This window comes from Triticum dicoccoides, chromosome 2A (assembly GCF_002162155.2).
Source record: "Triticum dicoccoides isolate Atlit2015 ecotype Zavitan chromosome 2A, WEW_v2.0, whole genome shotgun sequence".
In the NCBI taxonomy this organism is placed as follows: domain Eukaryota; kingdom Viridiplantae; phylum Streptophyta; class Magnoliopsida; order Poales; family Poaceae; genus Triticum; species Triticum dicoccoides.
This window is the reverse complement of record NC_041382.1, coordinates 27,052,101-27,068,116: the sequence shown is the minus strand read 5'-3', so window position 1 is coordinate 27,068,116 and position 16,016 is coordinate 27,052,101. Positions and strand designations below refer to the sequence as shown.

Genomic DNA, 16,016 nt, shown 5'->3' with positions numbered 1-16,016 from the left:
AAAAATGCTGGACTTAGCAAGGTTCACACGTTGTCTCGATGCCCCGCGGTATTCCTGTGTTGTTTCTTTAATTATCTCAGCAGCATTCCCATTTGCTGTGAACAGAAAGAGAGTCATCTGCGAACAGGAGATAATTCATTAGGGACTGCGTTGGGAAGGGGGTGGGGGACACTTTGTGATTTATCAATGGATTGCATCCATATTATGTTTATCCATTTGATCTGATGACAAATTTTTGAAAAAACAGCTTATATATTCTTGTTTTTGTCGCCAATGAATGCATTAATTAGTTTGTAGTCCGACGTATGAGAGCCTGGAACAACAGCCTCACCGGCTCAATTGTCGGTTCAGTTTTTCAAACTATGATTTCATATGGCATAAATGGAAGTATTTTATTGAGTATAAGAGAGATAATTACAGTCATTAAAAGCCTTCCTTTCTAACACATCCTACTGCTGAGCCATGTCAACAAATTTATGTTTGATCAATAAATAAATAATTCACTTTTATTTCCAGTTAATTAGGTAATTAAAGGGAGGCGTTCTTATCTTTGGGGCACAATCAATTTCTACTTGATTTGGGGAGAGACTTGCATGCATGTAACGAACCTGCCCTTCAAGATAAGGACGACACATGCCTATATAACAAGGTGAAATAGAAACGGAAGCACCGCGAAGAACGGCAGATCCATCGAAATGGCAAGCATTTCTCTCGTTCTCACAATTTGCGTCCTGGGTTTCTACGTGCCCGCCCCCTCCCTGGCGTCGCCCTCCCATGGCAATGACTTCCTCCGCTGCCTCTCGACGGACGTTCCAGGCCAGCTCGTGCAGACGCCGAGCTCGCCGTCGTTCAAGCAGCTCCTGCTATCGTCCATCAGGAACGCCAGGTTCGTGGCGCCGGCCACAGCCAGCCCCCCGATCTGCATCGTGACTCCAACCAACGCATCGCATGTCCAGGCCGCCGTGCGCTGCGGGCGCCGCCACGGCGTGCGCGTCCGCGTGCGCAGCGGCGGGCACGACTGCGAGGGCCTCTCGTACCGGTCGGGCAGCCCCGGCAGCGAGGCATTCGCGGTGATCGACCTCGCCAAGCTCCACGCCGTCCGCGTCAACCCACAAGAGGCCACCGCGTGGGTCGACGCCGGGGCGGGGATCGGGGAGCTCTACTACCACGTCGCCACGGCTGCTCCTGGGCTGGGCTTCCCGGCTGGCGTGTGCCCGACCATTGGTGTGGGGGGGCACTTGAGCGGCGGCGGCATGGGCCTCATGATGCGCAAGTACGGTCTCTCCGCCGACAACGTGCTCGACGCCACCATGGTCGATGCCCAAGGGAACCTCCTCGCGGACAAGAAGGCCATGGGGGACGACCTCTTCTGGGCCATCCGCGGCGGCGGCGGCGGGAACTTCGGCATCGTGCTGTCATGGAAGGTGAGGCTCGTGCCGGTCCCGCCGACAGTGACCTTCGTCAAAGTCGCCAGGACCATGGAACAAGGCGCGGTCGACGCGGTGACTAAATGGCAAACGCTTGCGCCGGCGCTCCCCGACGACCTCAGCGTACGTGTCGTCGTGCAAAACCGTGAGGCCAACTTCCAGGCCCTGTACCTCGGCAACAGCAGCGCGGTGGTGGCGACGATGGGGAGCCGGTTCCCAGAGCTCGGGGTGACGATCGCTGACTGCAAGGAGATGAGCTGGCTGCAGTACACGGCGTACATATTCTTCGGCGATGCCATCAACAGCAAGCCACTGGAGGCGCTCCTCCTCAACCGGTCCATGCCCCTGGGCCGCTTCGTCAAGAACAAGTCCGACTACGTCAAGAAAGCCCTCGCCAAGGAGACGTGGGAGAAGATCTTCCTCTGGCCCAATGGTACCGCCACGGGGCAGCTCGTCCTGGAGCCGCACGGCGGAATAATGGGCCGCATTACCGCCGACGACATCCCGTTCCCGCACCGGAGCGGCATCCTCTACAACATCCAGTACGTGGAGTTCTGGAACGGCACAGTGCCCGGAGGCAACGTTACGCCGAAATGGGTGGGGAGCCTGTACGACTTCATGGCACCGTTCGTGAGCAAGAACCCGAGGGGTGCGTACGTGAACTACCGGGACCTTGACCTTGGCACGAACAAGGTGGTCGACGGCGTGACGAGTTATGAAAGTGCCAAGGTGTGGGGCGAGAGCTATTTTGGCCCGAAAAACTTTAGGAGACTCGTCGCGATCAAGCGCAAGGTGGACGCTGGCGACTACTTCCAGAGCGAGCAGAGCATGCCACCACTTCCCCTGAAAAACTAGTGTAGCTGCCCAAAACAAAACAAATCATGTTTGACCAAATGGTAACTGCTAATAATTCTGATTTGCTAAAAAGGTTATAACATGTGTCAACATATTTGCCATCCCTAAGTCCCTAACTAATGATTTCCGCATGATTTTGGTGCTACAGATTAACGCAACCCGAAGGAATTCAAAACAAACGAGATATGGGGACGAAGGAGGAGGGGATGACAGCGAGAATAGCGAATTTACATAGTTTTTTTGTAGTACAGGATGAACTTATATACATGTAAAACCAGTTACATGCGGTGAGTGCTCTGGCTAGTGGGCCGGCCCGCAATAGGCGTCGTATAGACGTGCCCGCTTGGCTGGGCTTGGACTAGAAAAAGAAGATGGGCTAGAAAGAGAAGATGGGCTAGAGGGCGCAATATAGCACAAGGGGGGAAGAAAAGGACCACAACACAGCGCGACAAACCGGGCTACATGCTACCCCTCCAAAAAAAAATCAGCCGCCCTACCCGGGAAATAGGAGCACTCTTGCCACATTATGCGGCAAACTCTCGATGCTTTGCATATGTGAGCAGCCGAGAGAACCGGGATGGGAGGAAAATCAATCTGGGGGGAGGAAGAAAATAAATAATAAAATTTTGAAATAAATAATAGAAAATAACAGAGCATAAAAGGAAAAGGAAGCAAAATGTACAAGTGAGAAGAAACAAGTGAAAAGAGCTAAAAATGTAAAACAATGTTTGCCGAGTGCAATGAAAAGACACTTGGCAAAGAAAAAGGAGAAGGAAATTTAAAAATAAAAAACAAATATTTGCCAGGTGACAAAAATATAAGAGTTCAGCAAATACTTCTCTGCCCAATGTAAAAAAAAAATACTCAACAACGATATATTTGCCCAGCTAAAGAAAACTATGCAACTGACCTCTTTGCCTAGTTCCCCATACAATGCACGCAACAAACACTTGGAACTGGTCCAAAATCCCAGATTCGAGTTGTGATACTCAATTCCTACTAATTCCATCAATGATGGGATAACCCAAAGCTTTGACTCAGAAATATAAAAACCACATGCGAAGAAGTAGCAAACTGAATAACTGATCATCTACCCCACACACAAAAAAAAACTGATAATTTTATGTTCGCGAATTCTATATACATAAGAAATTGATCTCCACTATTATATTTATCTCAACATGCACACATGCCACCTTATCAAAGACCCACCACCACATGCATGAAAAAAGTTTTTCATTATCTCATGCACACTTTTCACCTCACCACACATGGTACGTCATCAAAAGTACACTCAACATATATGAAAAAAGTTTTTAACTATGTTATGCCCCAGTTATATTCAAAAAAAATTCTGACTACACAATAATCAAATACAATATATAATATTTATTTTTAGCTTTAGTTCATACTCCCTCCGTTCCTAAATATATGTCTTTTTAAAAATTTCACTACAAACTAGATACAGATGTATATAGACACATTTTAGAATGTAGATTCACTCATTTTGCTTCATATGTAGTCTATAATAAAATCTCTAAAAAGACTTATATTTAGGAACAGAGGGAGTATATTATTAATTCAATGATGAAAGTTTCACACAATTAAATCATTGAAATATATCGCAATCAATTCCCACAGCAATGCGCTGGTATACCATCCGAGTTATTAGCAAGTCAAAATATGGTCAAACACGAGCGATTTGCACAATTTGACAACCAGTTTTCAAATATATTGCTTGCCCAGTTACATTAGCTTCCTAGTTAAGCTCATTCCCTGATAAAGAGAAGTGGCGGCACGCTCTGCTCGTTCCGGAAGTAGTCGGTGGCATCCACCTTACGCTTGATCTTGGCGAGTCTCTTAAAGTTTGCTAGACCGAAATACCTGTCACCCCACACCTTGGCAGTCTCATAGCTCGTCACACCACCGACCACCTTGTTCACGCCAATGTCGAGGTCCCGATAGTTGACATACGCGCCCCTCGGGCTCTTGCTAACCAGCGGGGCCATGAAGTCGTATAGGCCGCTGAGCCATTTCGGCATGTCGTGTCCCCCTGTGCCGTTCCAGAACTCGACGTACTGGATGTTGTAGAGCACGCCGCTCCGGTACGGGAACGGCGTGTAGTCGTCGGCGATGCGGCTCATCATTCCACCGTGTGGCTCCAGGATGAGCTGCCCCACCGCCCCGCCGTCGGGCCAGAGGAAGATCTTCTCCCATGCATTCCTGGTGAGGGCCTTCTTGACGTAGTCGGACTTGTTCTTGACATAGGGGCCTATGGTCATGGACCGGTTGAGGAGGAGCGCCTCCAGCGGCTTGTTGGTGCTGGCTTTGCCGAAGTATAGGTACGCCTTGTGCTGCAGCCAGCTCATCTCCAGGCAGTCACCGCGCTTCAGGCCGAGCTCCGGGAACTGGCTGCGCATCGTCGCCACCACGGCGCTGCAGTTGCCGAGGTACAGGGACTGGAAGGTCGCCTGACGCTTCTGGACGATGACACGTACGCTGAGGTCTTCGGGGAGCGCCGGCGCGATCGTTTGCCATTGGGTGACCGCGTCGACCGCGCCCTGGTCCAAGGTCTTGGTGACATTGAAGAAGGCCACCTTCGATGGGACCGGCACGAGCCTCAGTTTCCATGACAGCACGATGCCGAAGTTCCCGCCGCCGCCGCCGCGGATGGCCCAGAAGAGGTCGTCCCCCATGGCCTTCTTGTCCGGCAGGAGGTTCCCTTCGGCGTCGACCATGGAGGCGTCGAGGACGTTGTCAGCGGAGAGGCCGTTCTTGCGCATCATCAGACCCATGCCTCCGCCGCTGATGAGGCCCCCCACGCCCACGGTCGGGCACACGCCAGCCGGGAAGCCCAGCCCGGGCGCCGCCGTGGCGACGCGGTAGTAGAGCTCCCCGAGCGTCGTCCCAGAGTCGACCCACGCGGTGGCCGCGCGCGCGTCCACCCGTACGGCGTTGAGCTTGGAAAGGTCGATCACCGCGAACGCCTCGCCGTTGGGGGTGGCCGATCGGTACGAGAGGCCCTCGTTGTCATGCCCGCCGCTGCGCACGCGGACGCGCACACGGTGGCTGCGCCCGCAGCGCACCACGGCCTGGACGTGCGACGCCTCGGTGGGCGTCACGATGCACAGCGGGGGGCTCGCCGTCGCCGGCGCCACCAACCTGGCGTTCCTGATGGACGACACCAGGAGCGGCTTGAAGGAGCGCGAGCTCGGCGTGAGCACGATCTGGCTGGGGATCTTCGTCGAGAGGCAGGAGAGGAAGTCGGTGTGGTTGGATTTGGAGGACCACGCGAGGGATGGGGAGAAACCCAAGAAGCAAATTGTGAGCGCCAGTGCTACGCGCGCCATTTTCCTTCTGCCGCGTGCTCTCGTACCCGCTGCTGATGTTCTTGTGCAAATTCACCTTGTTTTATAGGCCATGCGGCATTAAAGCATGCATGCCCAAACCTTTTTACCCCTATATGGTCATCCTTATCTTCAAGGGCCAGTTACATGCATACATGGAATCTGGCCGCCTTTCATGGCCAATATTTGATTAGTCACTCCCCAAATCAAGTAGGAACTGAATGCAAATGTAATCTACTCTATAATCTATACCTACCTATATTAATTCAGCACTTCCTAGAAAATCTCACGTTAATTTGATGGGACCAAATTATAATGGCTAGGATTATTCCCCCTTAAGGGGTTAAAATCTGAAAAATAGAAGCCCGTTCATCCGGAGGGACCAATTTATAATGGCTCGGATTATTGCAGTAAAAATAATATCAATAAAAGAATGTTAACACAAAAAAATTATTCCCACGCAAGAAATAGTCAATCACGTCACTAAATGAAAAGTTCCTCACAAAATAGTCTTCCACGCTCAGAATTATAGTCAATCTCGACATTAAGAACAAAAGATCCTGATAAATATTTATCCCGTGAATAGATTTTTTCCTATTATAATAGAAAAAAACCAAGATGCATATGTCTACACGGAGGAGGGGATCCACGCTGAGCGATATATAGTCAATCACGTTATTACAACAAAAAGAATCTCACAAAATTTTCTCCATTCCATTTATTCCGCAAATAGTTGTTTCCTATTATTTGGAATAAATCTGGAACCTCATGTCTATACGGAGGAGGAGATCCGCACTGCAGAATTATCCAAGACCATGGCCGCAAGAGACAGTTTGGCTAGACAATTTTGACAAGAGGCACACCGCCGAGACATCTGATGCGACCACATCGAAGGCGTTCTTGCTCGGATTGTTCCAGTAAAAATAATAATCAATAGAAGAATGTTGACGCGAGAAAATTATTCCCATGCCAGAAATAGTCAATAACGTCATTAAAGGAATAATTCGTCACAAAATTTTCTTCCCCCGCCAAAAATAAAGCCATTCACGTTATTAAAAGAAAAGAGCCACTTTCCCTATAAAAAAGAAACGATCCTTACAAAATTGTCTCCCATGCTCAGAATTATAGTGAATCACGTCATTAGCAACAAAAGATCCTCATAAATATTTATTCCGTGGATAGATTTTTTCCTATTATAACTGAAAGAAACCAAGAGGCACATGTCTACATGGAGAAGGGGATCCACGCACAGCGATATATAGTCAATCACATAATTAAAACGAAAAGATTCTCACAAAATTTTCTCCCATTCCATTTATTCCGCAAATAGTTGTTTCCTTTTATTTGAAAAAATATGGAAACGTACGTATATACGGAGGAGATTAAAATGAAGGACGCAGATGTCCACCACACGTGTGGCATAATTGGCATTCACCCACACACTGTGTGTGGCATAAGCAGGGGGCAGCTCACACGGGCTGTGTGTGGGCGAACAGTAGAATTGCCCACACGTGTGGGCACAGCTACTTCGTGCCACACGCCAACAAGTACTACTCATCCCCATCCTGCGCGTGTGGCATGAAGCAATTATGCCCACACGTCCTGACGCAGCTACATTTGATACCCGTGGGATGACGATTTAGTTGCCATCCAGGATGGCAGATGTACTTATTCGGGATGGCAAATATGGTTGTAAAAAGAGGTAAATACACCCGAAGTCATAGAACTTGCACGCGATGGTCAGTTTGGTGCACAAACTTGTAAAATACGTGTTTCTGGTCATCAAACTTGCACGAGCATTCATATACGGTCACATTTCATGTACACGAACGTATCCATGGCCTATGTGGCATTCCAGTGTGGCCAGGGCCCACTGTCATCCGCTGTAGCATCTAAATCTGCAGAGAAGCCTTTGCCTTTTTATATTTTCGTATTAAGCCCCTAAAAATAAAATTAAAAAGCAAGCGATATGGGGTTTGAAGCTGCAACGTGCCCTAGTAGTCTCACGTGTACAACCACCAGAGTACTGACTATTCATGTCTATATAACACTTCTAATTTCTGTATCATATAAACATTGACTGAAAATAAATTTTGCAAGAAATGTAACACGGAAAAAATGAGCACCGTGGCTCGACCATGTGACCTTGTGGTCAAGGTTAACTAAGATTACCACCGACAACACAACACGTCCAGATGTAAGAAAACAATTTATATTCTTGTGTTTGTGACATTCAAAAAATATTTATGTGTTACAAAAAAAGGTATGCGACATTTTAAAAAGTTTCAAAAACTTGTATTTAAAAAAATGTTAATCAACACAACCTGTCCAGATTAACATTTTTTCAAATACAAGTTTTGAAATTTATGTGTATTGAAACATATACTCCATATGATACACATATGTTTTGATGTTTTAAATACTCCAGTATACATCTATGTTATGATACATACATACATACATATATATATATATATATATATATATATATATATATATATATATATATATATATATATATTTAAATACTCCAGTATACATCTATGTTTGGAGTATTTTAAAAAATATTGCTTAATACTTTTGAAACATATGATTAACATTTTTTTCAAATACAAGTTTTGAAACTTCTTTCAACTATGTTTTTAACATTTTCGGATGGTACAAAACATTTTTAAGCTACACAAACAGTTTTATACATTGTATAGGCATTTAAAAAATGTCATGAGCAGTTTTTTCGGAATGCACGAACATTTTTAAAATGCAACGTATCATTTTTAATTACACAAATGTGGTTTACAATGTTTAAACATTTTTTAAATGTCACACACCTTTTTTGTAACACATAAACATTTATTAAATATCACAAACACAAAAATCTAATTTTTTTTTCTTACATAGAACAAGAAGGAATAACAACATGAAAAATATTTATCCCATTTGGATATGTTGTGTTTTCGAAACCCGGTGGTAATCTTAGTTAACATTGATCACGAGATCACATAGTCGAGCCATGGTGCTCCCTTTTTTGGGGTTATATTTCTTGTAAAATTGATTTTTCGGCCATGTTTATATGATATATAAATTATTTGTGCTACCTAGACATGAATGATCATCGGTTTGGTGGTTGTTAACCCGAGCCTAGTAGTGGCACGTCCCTAGTTCGTAACCGAACCATCCCTTGTTTTTCTATTTTATTTTAGGGCTTTATACGTAAATTAAAAATAATTTTATTTTAGGGGCTTAATAAGTTAAAAAAATAGGTGTATAATACGTAAATAAAGAAAAAGCCTGCAGATCTACCATGCGTCGCATGCTTACGGTGGGCCCTGGCCATGCTGGCATGCCACATAGACCACGATACATCCGCGTACATGGAATTTGACCGTATATGAACGTTTGTGCAAGTTTGATGACCAGAAACACGTATTTTACAAGTTTGTGCACCAAACTGACCGTCACGTGCAAGTTCTATGACTCCTGGTGTATTTACCTCTTATAAAAAGTATGATAACTCTCTCTGTTTTGGTTAACTATAGTTGACATGTCTAATTTATGGTAGTTGCCGTGTGTAATCAAACCATAGTTGTCATGTGTGATTAACTAATTGCAACATATGGTCAAACAATAGTTGCCACGTGTGTTTACCTCGTTGGCACGTGTGGTTAATCACAGTTGACATGTATGTTTATCTGATTGCCACATACGCACAACTGCAGTTGCCATCTAGCAAACGAATCATAGTTGTCACGTGTGTTTGCCTAGTTGACATGTACGCGCAACTGCAGTTGCCATCCAACAATGTACGACTGTCATGCGGGCGAAAAACAGTTCGCCCACACGCGCGTGGACTAGTTGATGGCTGTGTGGGCAGAAACTAGTTCACCCACACAGCACAGCTGGCAACCGTGTGTTGTGGAGCCTGTGGGCGATCTCTCCAACGCCCACACACTGTCCTTGTCCTACGTGGTATGCGAAAACTGCCTCAGTGTGTCAAGATTCGTACAAACTTAACTGGACGATAATCCAAGCGTGTGGATGAGTTGCAATGTTGCCACACGTGTGGGCGTTAGTGTTTTCGTAAAATAAAATGTGCATGCACTTTTTAGGAAACGATTAAAATAATGAAATGTGCATGCACTTTTTATATACATGCAACGAAAATAAAATTGATCATTTAAGATTAGCAGGAAAAGTCAAATTGGGTGAATATGTTTCATTATCCATTAATATATAAGTTAGTAGTTTGCCATGACTTGCAAAAATGGATTTTTTTAAGTATTTTTTGTTTTGTTCATATATTTGTCCCTTATAATAAAGTCTGGTGGTTGATGGTTTATATATATATATTCTAGCGTAACCTCAAAAGACTAGCATTACTATTTAATCATCAACGGGTGCGCTTGCATGGAATACATATTTACATATTTACACCAATATTAAATGTTTAATTGTATTTGGGCACATTATATTGATGCTCACAAAATTTCGCTCCTCATGTTTGTTCAGAAGCTATAGTATACTGGCAATAAGATTGTGATCATATATGATAATATACCTTCTATGCGGCAACATTAGAACGTCGACTTCCATATTGGTGGTTAATATAGAAGGTTATGTTTGTTCATTAGCACTGAATTAGTAACAGCTAAAATTTGAAGTATGTGAGCCGACAACAATATGCAAATTATTAACATTACTTGGTACTTACGAATTGTGTGCAAAATGGCTAACATAACGTGCTCTATGTAATTTATAGATTCTTATTCCATGGTGCTACTTTGACATTGTTTTTGATATACTAATATACGTTTATTAATTCTTATTATAATATATTGCTACCTCTTGAGCACTGCGTTGGTTTTCCTTTGAAGAGGAAATGGTGATGCAGTAAAGTAGCGTAAGTATTTCCCTCAGTTTTTGAGAACTAAGGTATCAATCTAGTAGGAGGTCACGCTCAAGTCCCACACACCTACACAAACAAATAAGAACCTCGCAACCAACGCGATAAAGGGGTTGTCAATCCCTTCATGGTCACTTGCGAGAGTGAGATCTAATAGATATGATAAGATAATATTTTTGGTATTTTTATGATAAAGAGAAATAAAGATGCAAAGTAAAATAAACGGCAAAGGAAATAACCAAGTATTGGAAGATTAATACACCCGAGGGCCATAGGTTTCACTAGTGGCTTCTCTCAAGAGCATAAGTATTACGGTGGGTGAACGAATTACTGTCGAGCAATTGATAGAATTGAGCATAGTTATAAGAATATCTAGGTATGATCATGTATATAGGCATCACGTTCGCGACAAGTAGACCGAAACGATTCTGCATCTATTACTATTACTCCACACATCGACCGCTATCCAGCATGCATTTAGAGTATTAAGTTCATAAGAACAGAGTAATGCTTTAAGGAAGATGACATGATGTAGAGGGATAAACTCATGCAATATGATATAAACCCCATCTTTCTATCCTCGATGGCAATAATACAATATGTGTCGGTTCCCTTTCCGTCACTGGGATCGAGCACCGCAAGATTGAACCCAAAGCTAAGCACTTCTCCCATTGCAAGAAAGATCAATCTAGTAGGCCAAACCAAACTAATAATTTGAAGAGACTTGCAAAGATAAACCAATCATACATAAAAGAATTCAGAGAAGAATCAAATTTTGTTCATAGATAATCTGGATCATAAACCCACAATTCATCGGATCTCGACAAACACACCGCAAAAGAAGATTACATCGAATAGATCTCCAAGAGAATCAAGAAGAACTTTGTATTGAGATCCAGAGAGAAGAAGCCATCTAGCTAATAACTATGGACCCGTAGGTCTGAAACAAACTACTCACACATCACCGGAGAGGCCATGGAGTTGATGTAGAGGCCCTCCGTGATCGATGCCCCCTCCGGCGGAGCTCCGGAAAAGGTCCCAAGATGGGATCTCTCGGGTACAGAAGGTTGCGGCGGTGGAATTAGGTTTTCGTGGTGCTCCTGGATGTTTGGGGGGTACGTGGATATATATAGGAGGAAGAAGTACGTCAGTGGAGCAACAGAGGGCCCACGAGTGTGGAGGGCGCGCCCCCTGCCTCGTGCCCTCCTCCGTTGTTTCTTGACGACCACTCCAAGTCTCCTGAATCACGTTCGTTGAGAAAATCACGTTCCCGAAGGTTTCATTTCGTTTGGACTCCGTTTGATATTCCTTTTCTTCGAAACCCTAAATAGGGGAAAAACAACAATTTGGGCTGGGCCTCCGAATAGTAGGTTAGTCCCAAAAATGATATAGAAGTGTAAAATAGAGCCCATTAACATCCAAAATAGATAATATAATAGTATGGAGCAATCAAAAATTATAGATACGTTGGAGACGTATCAAGCATCCCCAAGCTTAATTCCTGCTCGTCATCAAGTAGGTAAATGAGAAAAGAAGAATTTTTGATGTGGAATGCTTTCTAACATATTTCTCAATGTAATTTTTCTTATTGTGGCATGAATGTTCAGATCCAACTAAGAAATTATAATACTTCAAGCATACTAACTAAGAAAGTTATCCCTAAAAAATAACATATAGAAATAATAATACTTCAAGCATACTAACTAAGAAATTATGTCTTCTCAAAATAACATGGCCAAAGAAAGTTATCCCTACAAAATCATATAGTCTGGTATGCTCTATCTTCACCACACAAAATATTTAAATCATGCACGACCCCGATGACAAGCCAAGCAATTGTTTCATACTTTTGATGTTCTCAAACTTTTTCAATCTTCACGCAATATATGAGCGTGAGCCATGTATATAGCACTATATGGTGGAATAGAATGGTGGTTGTGGAGAAGACAAAAAGGAGAAGATAGTCTCACATCAACGTATCAACGGGCTATGGAGATGCCCATCAATATATATCAATGTGAGTGAGTAGGGATTGCCATGCAATGGATGCACTAGAGCTATAAGTGTATGAAATCTCAAAAAGAAACCAAGTGGGTGTGCATCCAACTCGCTTGCTCATGAAGACCTAGGGCAATTTGAGGAAGCCCATCATTGGAATATACAAGCCAAGTTCTATAATGAAAAATTACCACTAGTATATGAAAGTGATATCATAGGAGACTCTCTACCATGAATATTAAGGTGCTACTTTGAAGCACAAGTGTGGTAAAAGGATAGTAGCATTGTCCCTTCTCTCTTTTTCTCTCATTTTGTTTGGGCCTTCTTTCTTTTTTTTCGTCCGGAGTCTCATCCCGACTTGTGGGGGAATCATAGTCTCCATCATCCTTTCCTCACTTGGGACAATGCTCTAATAATGATGATCATCACACTTTAATTTACTTACAACTCAAGAATTACAACTCAATACTTAGAACAAAATATGACACTATGTGAATGCCTCCGGCAGTGTACCGGGATGTGCAATGATGCATGAGTGACATGTATGAAGAATTATGAACGGTGGCTTTGCCACAAATACGATGTCAACTACATGATCATGCAAGCAATATGACAATGATGAAGCGTGTCATAATAACGGAACGATGGAAATTTGCATGGCAATATATCTCGGAATGGCTATGGAAATGCCATAAAAGGTAGGTATGGTGGGTTTATGGTACCGGCGAAAGTTGCGCGATACTAGAGAGGCTAGGAATGGTGGAAGGGTGATAGTGCGTATAATCCATGGACTCAACATTAGTCATAAAAAACTCACATACTTATTGCGAAAATCTATTAGTTATCAAAACGAAGTATTATAAGCATGCTCCTAGCGGGATAGATTGGTACGAAAATACCATCGCTCGTCCTCGACCGCCACTCATAAGGAAGACAATCAATAAATAAAGCATGCTCGAACTTCATCACATAATGGTTCATCACACGTGCATGCTACGGGAATCACAAACTTAAACACAAGTATTTCTCAAATTCACAACTACTCAACTAGCATAACTCTAATATCACCATCTCCATATCTCAAAACAATTATCAAGTATCAAACTTCTCATAGTATTCAATGCACTTCTATGAAAGTTTTTATATTATTACTAAAAGCAAATTTTCATGTTGTTCTAAAGGACTCTCAAAATAATATAAGTGAAGCATGATAGAACAATAGTTTATATAAAACAAATCCACCACCATGCTCTAAAAGATATAAGTGAAGCACTAGAGCAAAAACTATGTAGCTCAAAAGATATAAGTGAAGCCCATAGAGTATTCTAACAAATTTCAAATCATGCGAGTCTCTCTCAAAAGGTGTGTACAGCAAGGATGATTGTGGTAAACTAAAAAGCAAAGACTCAAATCATACAAGATGCTCCAAGCAAAACACATATCATGTGGCGAATAAAAATATAGCTCCAAGTGAAGTTACCGATACACGAAGACGAAAGAGGGGATGCCTACCGGGGCATCCCCAAGCTTAGGCTTTTTGATGTCCTTGAATTTTACCTTGGGGTGCCATGGCCATCCCCAAGCTTAGGCTCTTTCCACTCCTTATTCCATAATCCATCAAATCTTTACCCAAAACTTGAAAACTTCACAACACAAAACTTAAATAGAAAATCTCGTGAGCTCCGTTAGCGAAAGAAAACAAAACACCACTTCAAGGTACTGTAATGAACTCATTCTTTATTTATATTTGTGTTAAACCTACTGTATTCCAACTTCTCTATGGTTTATAAACTCTTTTACTAGCCATAGATTCATCAAAATAAGCAAACAACACACACAAAACAGAATCTGTCAAAAAACAGAACAGTCTGTAGTAATCTGTAGCTAACGCAACTTATGGAACCCCAAAAATTCTAAAATAAATTTCTGGACGTGAGTAATTTATCTATTAATCATCTGCAAAAATAATTAACTAAATATCACTTTATAAATAAAAATGGTAGCAGTTCTCTTGAGCACTAAAGTTTCTGTTTTTTACAGCAAGATTAAAAAGACTTTCCCCAAGTCTTCCCAACGGTTCTACTTGGCACAAACACTAATTTAACACAAAAACACAACCAAAACAGAGGCTAGATAAATTATTTATTACTAAACAGGAGCAAAGAGCAAGGAATAAAAATAAAATTGGGTTGCCTCCCAACAAGCGCTATCGTTTAACGCCCCTAGCTAGGCATAAAAGCGAAGATAGATCTAGGTATTGCCATCTTTGGTAGGCAATCCATAAGTGGCTCTCATAATAGATTCATATGGTAATTTAATTTTCTTTCTAGGAAAGTGTTTCATGCCTTTCCTTAACGGAAATTGGAATCTAATATTCCCTTCCTTCATATCAATAATTGCACCAATCGTTCTAAGGAAGGTCTACCGAGAATAATAGGGCAAGAAGGATTGCAATCTATGTCAAGAACAATGGAATCTACGGGCACATAGTTCCTATTTCCAACAACAAGAACATCATTAATTCTTCCCATAGGTTTCTTAATGGTGGAATCCGCAAGGTGCAAGTTTAAGGAACAATCATCAAAATCACGGAAACCTAGCAAATCACACAAAGTTTTTGAAATCGTGGAAACACTAGCACCCAAATCACACAAAGCATAACACTCATGATCTTTAATTTTTATTTTTATTGTAGGTTCCCACTCATCATAAAGTTTTCTAGGGATAGAAACTTCCAACTCAAGCTTTTCTTTATAAGATTGCATCAAAGCATCAACGATATGTTAGTAAAAGCTTTATTTTGACTATAAGCATGAGGAGAATTTAGCACGGATTGCAACAAGGAAATACAATCTATCAAAGAGCAATTATCATAATTAAATTCCTTGAAATCCAAGATAGTGGGTTCATTGCTATTTCAAGTTTTGATCTCTTCAAACCCACTTTTACCAATTTTTGCATCAAGATCTAAAAACTCTGAATTTTTGGAACACCTTCTAGGTAAAGTGTGACGCCCGGATATTTAGGCTACAGTAATTCCACGCTAATGATGCCATGTAACCTCGGTTACTGTTGTTAATCTCGCGATGGTTCAAAAATGATTCAAATTCAAATTTAACATCAAGTCAAATAATTAAAGTTTTCAAAGGTCAAAACTAAAATGTTCTTAATATGACAAATAAATCATGGATATTATTGGTGGAGAAACAACATCTTTATAAGATATTTAAATACACTAAAGTGATTAAAACTACATCAAAACAATTAGTTATACTCCTAATATATTTTACCAAATACTAAACTATTTTATTTCTGAGGTAAAACTTCTTAGAACAGTGGATTATTTTGACACACTATTTTTGGGGCTATTTTCATATTTTACTAAACCAAAAATAAAGTGCAACTAAAATAAAACAGAAAAGAAAATTAAATAAAAACAAAACAGACTAACAAAAAAAAACTAAACTAAAATAAAAGAGAACCCCCCCC

General features: G+C 42.2%; 2 protein-coding genes across 2 annotated transcripts; one reads left to right on the top strand and one right to left on the bottom strand.

Moving 5' to 3' along the window:
* The first annotated feature begins 686 nt into the window (after nt 1-686).
* Nucleotides 687-2,529, top strand: LOC119358743 (berberine bridge enzyme-like 27). Its single transcript, XM_037625177.1, has 2 exons — nt 687-2,323; nt 2,431-2,529. The coding sequence occupies exon 1, from the start codon at nt 696-698 to the stop codon at nt 2,280-2,282; it is 1,587 nt and encodes a 528-aa protein (XP_037481074.1). The 5' UTR covers nt 687-695; the 3' UTR covers nt 2,283-2,323; nt 2,431-2,529.
* A 1,407-nt stretch (nt 2,530-3,936) lies between these two features.
* LOC119358742 (berberine bridge enzyme-like 27) lies at nt 3,937-5,632 on the bottom strand. Its single transcript, XM_037625176.1, has one exon. The coding sequence runs from the start codon at nt 5,630-5,632 to the stop codon at nt 4,052-4,054; it is 1,581 nt and encodes a 526-aa protein (XP_037481073.1). The 3' UTR covers nt 3,937-4,051.
* Nucleotides 5,633-16,016: the final 10,384 nt, after the last annotated feature.

Coding starts and splice junctions, on each gene's coding strand:
- LOC119358743 (XM_037625177.1), top strand. CDS start 696: ATGGCAAGCATTTCTCTCGTTCTCACAATTTGCGTCCTGGGTTTCTAC.
- LOC119358742 (XM_037625176.1), bottom strand. CDS start 5,632: ATGGCGCGCGTAGCACTGGCGCTCACAATTTGCTTCTTGGGTTTCTCC.